At 64.4% G+C, this 6,152-nt stretch overlaps 1 protein-coding gene across 1 annotated transcript; it reads right to left on the minus strand.

Moving 5' to 3' along the window:
- Positions 1-996: 996 nt before the first annotated feature.
- EMIHUDRAFT_119089 (hypothetical protein) lies at positions 997-1,674 on the minus strand (the record flags this gene model as incomplete). The annotated part of the gene is made up of 1 exon (XM_005768560.1): positions 997-1,674. The coding sequence occupies one exon, from the start codon at positions 1,672-1,674 to the stop codon at positions 997-999; it is 678 nt and encodes a 225-aa protein (XP_005768617.1).
- Between the last annotated feature and the right edge of the window lie 4,478 nt (positions 1,675-6,152).

The raw sequence follows: 6,152 nt of genomic DNA on the forward strand, positions 1-6,152 counted from the left end.
TCGGGCCCAGCAGTGTGCGACACGTGGCGCCTCCACTAGGCGAGACCCCGAGGCGGAACTCCGCGCGGCCGAGGAGGCGCTCGAGGCGTGGGACGACCTCGACGGGAGCAGCGGCGGGGTTGGGTTGGCGCGCCTCGACGGCGTGACGGAGCTTGACGATTGGTGCGCTCGGGCGCCGCCGCGCCCGCTCGTCCTCGCACAGCTGCGCCTGCCGCTCGCAGGCGCCCAGCACGTCCGCCTCCCAATGCCCCTCCCTTCCCTCCCCTTGCCTTCCACGACACCCACGCCTTCCCTTTGCCTTTCACGACCATCGCACCTCGTTGTCCACGACCATACGACACACCCACGACACAACGATCACACCGTTTTGACAAGCCTGCGACGATCTGTGTCACAGGAGTGCTGCTCGCCGCGTTCCTCGAGTCCGCAGCGGCGCACGCAGGTCAGGAGGCCTCATTGCTCATACGCATACGCCGCCGACTCCTTCTACCTGCCCTCGCCGCTCGAGCAGTACCTCGGGCTCGCTGCGCCCGCCATCTACGTCTCTTTCAACCGCGGCGCCTCCTGGGATCGCTGCGCCGCTGGGCTCGAAACGCCGGCGTGGAGTCACGCGCCGCTCATTCCCCTCGAGCCAGGCACAGACGCCGACGGCAAGCCAGCGCCGCCCAGCGTCGCGGCGGTGCGCGAGGCACTCGAAACGTGCGCATTCGGACGTGCGCAGCCGCATGGGGACGAGCTGTGAATGGCCGGACGGCGGTTTCGGTGCGATGTAGTAAGAGGAATCCTCCGTGTTCCGCGGCGTGTTCCTCACACACGACACAGGGTGTCACAGAGCTCAGGCCTCAGCACTCTACACAGGCTCAGGCCTCAGCGGAGAGCGGTCTGTTGTTCGCCATGGTTGAAAAAAGGGCTAGAGGTCGCTCTACATGCACACGACACGCCCATGTTTGTACTCTAGTCGCATCTCTCTGCCGCCGTCTGTTACCATAACCGGAGTTATTGACGGCACACGACATAGTGTATCATATCTGTGCTGGCGATGGCGTAGTCCTGCACGAAGAGGTGCTCGGCGAGCAGCTGCCCACGCCACACCAACTCGTTGCCCCCCACGCGCCGCCTTCCAGCCGTCGCGGCATCCACGCCAACCAGCTCCTCGGCCAGCCCGTGCAAGTCAGCGATCGAGTGGTCGGGGAAGCAGCGGAGGAGATGCACGATCTCGACACCCACCGCGGAGCCGCCGGCTGCGTCGGCTGCGACCACCGCGGCGGCTTCGGAGGCTGCGGCGCTGGCCGCGCCGCTCGGCGCCGGCGGCGCGGCCGGGTCGTCGAGAGCGACGAGGAGGTTGTGCACCTCGTAGGCCGGGTCTGTGCGGAGGTCGGAGACGGAGACGGTGAGCACATCGTCCACCGAGCGCACGCCGCGGAGCCAGCGGCCGCGCGGCGCGGTGCCGGGTCCGGTGCCGTCGCGGATCTCCTCAAACGCTCGGACGACGGCGGCAAAGCGCTCGGCGGCGCCGGGGTCGTCGCCCGCGACATCCGGGTGCAGCGAGAGAGCCAGCCGGCGGAAGGCTCGCTTGCACTCGTCCAGTTCCTCGCCGCGCCTGACGCCGAGCACCGCCCAGGGGCTGGGAGCAGCGGTGCCGAGGAGCCGTCGCGCAGCGAGGCAGGTCAGCATTCACCGAATTCACGCCCAATCCAGGGATGGCCCAAAAATTAAAGAAAATCAAACGGCCCGACAGCCTGTACATCCCTCCCTTGGGTTGTCCGTTTTCTTCTTCTTCTTAGACGGAGTACAGCTGAAGAGTCCCCGGGCTAGAAGGGGGCCCGTGAATCTGCAGCCGTGAACATCTTTAGCTTGTGAGCCCTCGAAGTGTGAGCCAGGAAAAGGGTTGAACGAAGTCAAAAGCTCTGTGCAAAGCTGGAAAATGGCCTCACACTCAAATCTGACTCACACAAAAACACGCTCGGACAGCGGCGTTGCGCGGCTCAAATGGAGAGTCTTGCCGTACGGCGTCTAGCGACATTTCTACCCGCCTCTGGGCTCTTGTCGCGACAGCTTGTCGTGCTGGCAATAGCCTTCGGGGCCCGCCTGTGCGTGCTGATCCCCTCTGTGGCACTCCTTGTGTGTGCCGTCCGCCGCAAGCACGAGCACATGCAGCGCGAGGGCGTGCAGAGAGGCGCACGGCGGCCAGCTGGACGGCGGGCGCCGCGCACGCGCCTCCATGGCTCGGAAATCGACCTGTTGCCTATTAACACAGCCGGCGTGAGCGGTGAAGAGGGCACGGGGCCGGACTTTAACACAATCGGCGATCGCCAGTCAGCGCCGCCGTACAGGTAAAGGTGCTTTGCGTGGTCACAGGGCTTACCCCGTGCCCCTCCGGTGCGATTCCGGCCGCAGCCGGTGTGCAGCAGACTGGTCTCGAGGTAAACGCGCCGTGGAGGCAGACAGAACGGAGGGGCGCTCAGATCGAGCTCGATGCGGCTGCTGCCCGCGCGCGCCATCGGGGTGTTTTGCGAGTCCGGGTAGGAGCCTGACGAGGCAGGGCCGGGCTGAGAGCAGAGAGCAGAGGGTATCATAGGTCCAGGAGGAGCACAGGGGAGCCAGCTAGCAGAGGAAGGAGTGGTCCAGGGGAATAGCAAAAGGGTGAGCAGACCGATAAGAAGCCACTTTGCCGCTGCGCGCGAGAAGGTGGCTAGTCCGCGCGCAATCTGCTGGAGTGTGTTGTGCTGCAGGCCGTCCCTCGACAGCAAGAGGTCAAATCCGGCAGGCAGCGCAGCCTGGCGGTCGCTGAAGTCTACGACACTGAAGTTGGCCTCCATGCCCTGCAGTGGAGACGTAAGGTCCCGCCGCTTGCGCTGGTGTGACTCAACCAGAAATGGGACGATGTCCGCTCCGTGGTACCGGAGGGGATGGTTTGCGGCGCGCAATGATGCAAAGAGGGCCTGCTGCCAGACAAGCGCGCCGCAAGGGATGTCGAGCATTGAGTGCACGCCGAGGGAGCGGATTAGCGCAAGCAGGACCCTCCGAAGTGGGCCTAGAGGTAAAGTTGAGCATTGATGGACGATTTTTCACACGAACTAAGTCGGTGTTTCGTATCAAGAATACTCATGCACTCACGGGCGCGACACCGTTTGCAGCCGTCTGCTCAACTGCTGGTGCTGCGTTGGTGCGTTGTGTGCCTGTTCGTGTTCCGTGCTCCGCGCATGCCTGTGAATCCAAGCGTTGAGCCCTGGCCCGAACCGCCGCCGACGCCGCCCCACTTGTGTCGGCGGTAGACATTGGCAAAGGAGCTCTGCGTCGTGGGGTCGAGCGCAAGGCGCCGCCCGGCCTCGACGTGCTCGCCGTCGATCGGCTGCTTTGAGGCGCGCATTTTCGCGACAGCAGTTACACGTGTCGTGAAAACGCGAGGTAAAAAACACAAGCCGCTTCTGTTATTTACTTTATCCCCTTCCCTGCGAACGTGCACCCCCTAAGGGCCCTCGTAGCCCGATACCGATCATCCGGCCCGCTGGGTGCGCTTCTTACTACATACTAGCTCCCCGGCCCTGGGTGGTTGGGTGTGAGTCTGAGACTGAGCTCTGGGCCGGCGCGGGGGCCCCAGAGGGTGTCCATGCGGGGGGGAGATGGGGTCCCATGGCCCGCCGCAGGCGCCGATTTTTTGGAGTTTTTTTTCTTTTTTCGAATTTTTTTGAGCTTAGCCTTCGGTGTTATGAAACAACGCAAGGCGGACATGGCATATCGCTCTCGGGCCCACAGACATCCCGCACACTCGCCGCACACCCGCCGCCCCCGCGCGCGCCCCACCCCGGCCGGGAGAAAGGGGAGTGACAGTTTGGGATGGCAACAGCCCGAGTATGTTGAGTCCTGGCTCAACAACGCAGATAACAAGAGGGGGTGGTCCGGCTCACAGGTCCGGCTCACGCGCCTCGAGCTGACCCTCTACCGCACTGGTCACTTCCGCCCCCTCGCTCCCAACCCATCCACCCCGCCCCGGGCCGCGCCGCGCGATCTCGGGCGATCTCGCGCCATCTCGGGGCCGCGCCGCGCGATCTCGCACAATCTCGCGCTATCTCGGAGCTCCACGCCACGCCGCCCCCCCCCCCCCCCCATTTTTTCATGGGAATTCGGCGTACTTGCGGCCATGCTATCACGCCTTGCGACAGCCTGTCGGCGCTGCTGACCGTGCCATGCTGCACAATTGATCACCTGCATAGCTCGCGGCCTTAGTATCAAGCATTCAGTGACGACCGATCGGCCAGTAGGAAGGTGTCCTTCCAGCTGCGTGCACGCTTCTGGCGCAATGCGCGTCACCTCGGATTGGCTGCTGGCACTCTCGAGGCTATGCCTACACAGCCTCGCGCGCATGGGCAGTCAAGAGGGACCACGCACCTTCTCAGGACAGCGCCGGTGCCTCTCTCTTGGACCTGCAAACTTGGTGGTCTCGTGTCACCAATGTGGGACCAGTGCGGCATCGCGCCATCGACAGCTCTGAACTGCGCCTCACCACTGACCGGGAAGGCCGCCAAGTGGGCCAGCACAGGTCGCACATTGTGGCAGCAGTCAGCATTGCATGGCTGATAGCTAGAGCAGCAGCGTCAGGGTCGCAGGGTCGGATCGTGTCAAGCCTCTCGCCCGGCCGGCCGCGTGCAGACGTCGGCCTGTCTGCTGTCTGGAGTGATCTGTCGGCGGTCAGTACGACCGATCAGGTCGGAGTTTTCTGATGGTTGGAGGGTCTATCTGTATGTACTCCTCGAGATCTTTCCAAATCTGCCCTCTACTTAACCGTACTTAATCGGGAAGTCGGTGCTCATAGAGACTCATAGAGCCGGAGCCCCGTTTCCGCACTGCTGCGCGGCGCACGGTGCCTCCGGGGGGGCCCGCGCCGGCCCAGAGAGACTGAGTGAGGTTAATGACTGCACTCCAAAGTGCTCCAATTGACGCCGCTGCTGTACCGGGCCGTGAGGGCTGGCTGAAGCGCCGCGTCGGGCGGCCGCCAGCATGCGACTTTGAGAGAAGCTCGGCCTCGTGATTCACAACACTCAAGAACCACCTTATTCATTATTATCTCATTCTCAAGATGCGCGCCCGGAAGCCGGATATATCGCGAGATGCGATGCGCGCGCATATCCTTCATATCTGTGTAGATGGCGGGGTCCCCAGACGGTCTCCGGGTCCGTTTTGGACCCGGATGTCACAAGGCAACCACACACTGGAGTTGAGTAAATCAATAATACATCCGGTCGCGAGGCGCACACTCGCCGCGCACACTCGAGCGTGCGGCCGCGTCACCGCCGGCCAGCTGACCGCTCGAGGCCCTCCAGACGCGACAGCTCGTCGCACCACCGCATGTGGGCACGGCCGGCCTGCTCCTGCATGCTCGTCCGCTCCTGGCCCTGGTAGTGCCCCGCCGCCTCCATCATCTTTTGGCGCTGGGCACGCTCGTGCCGGCAGCGCTGCCGCACCTTCGCGAGCGTCTGCCGCTCCACCTCCCCCTCTGCCGTGGCGAGAGAGGCGCCTGTCGGGGGGGCAGAGCTGTCCGTTTCGAGCGATTGATCGCGCCGTCCGAGTGGGAGAGCTCGAGCGAGTTCTCTCGGCGGATCTCGGCGAATCGAATCTCGGCGGATCTCGGCGGATCTCGGCGGATCTCGGCGAATCTCGGCGAATCTCGCGCCGTCTGAGTGGAAGAGCTCGAACGAGTCGTCGACGAAGTACGGCACTCCCATGCGGAGGGTCTGCCGCTCGAGCGGCCACGGGGAGGAGGGGTGCAGCCGCCACGCCTGGCAGAGTGCGAGGGACACACGGTCTCATCCCTCATCCCTCGAGGCGGCCAGGCGGGGAGGCGTCAGGAGGCGGCAGGGGAGGAGGGAGGCGGCAAGAGGGGAGAGGCAGCAACAGGGAGGGGAACTGGCAGGGCAAGGGGGAAGGCGAGGCGACAGGCGCGAGGAATAACTCGCAGGCGGCGTGCTATAGGTGTGCAAGCAAACCGCGCCTGCGGCCGCTCTCGGCAAAATCTCGGCAAAATCTCGGCAAAATCTCGGCTGTCTCTCGGCTGCCTCTCGGCTCTCGGCTGCCTCTCGGCTGCCTCTCGGCTGCCTCTCGGCTGCCTCTCGGCTGCCTCTCGGCTGCATCTCGGCCGCGACGCCTGCGGCCGC

Source organism: Emiliania huxleyi, assembly GCF_000372725.1.
Source record: "Emiliania huxleyi CCMP1516 unplaced genomic scaffold EMIHUscaffold_452, whole genome shotgun sequence".
NCBI classification, from domain to species: domain Eukaryota; phylum Haptophyta; order Isochrysidales; family Noelaerhabdaceae; genus Emiliania; species Emiliania huxleyi.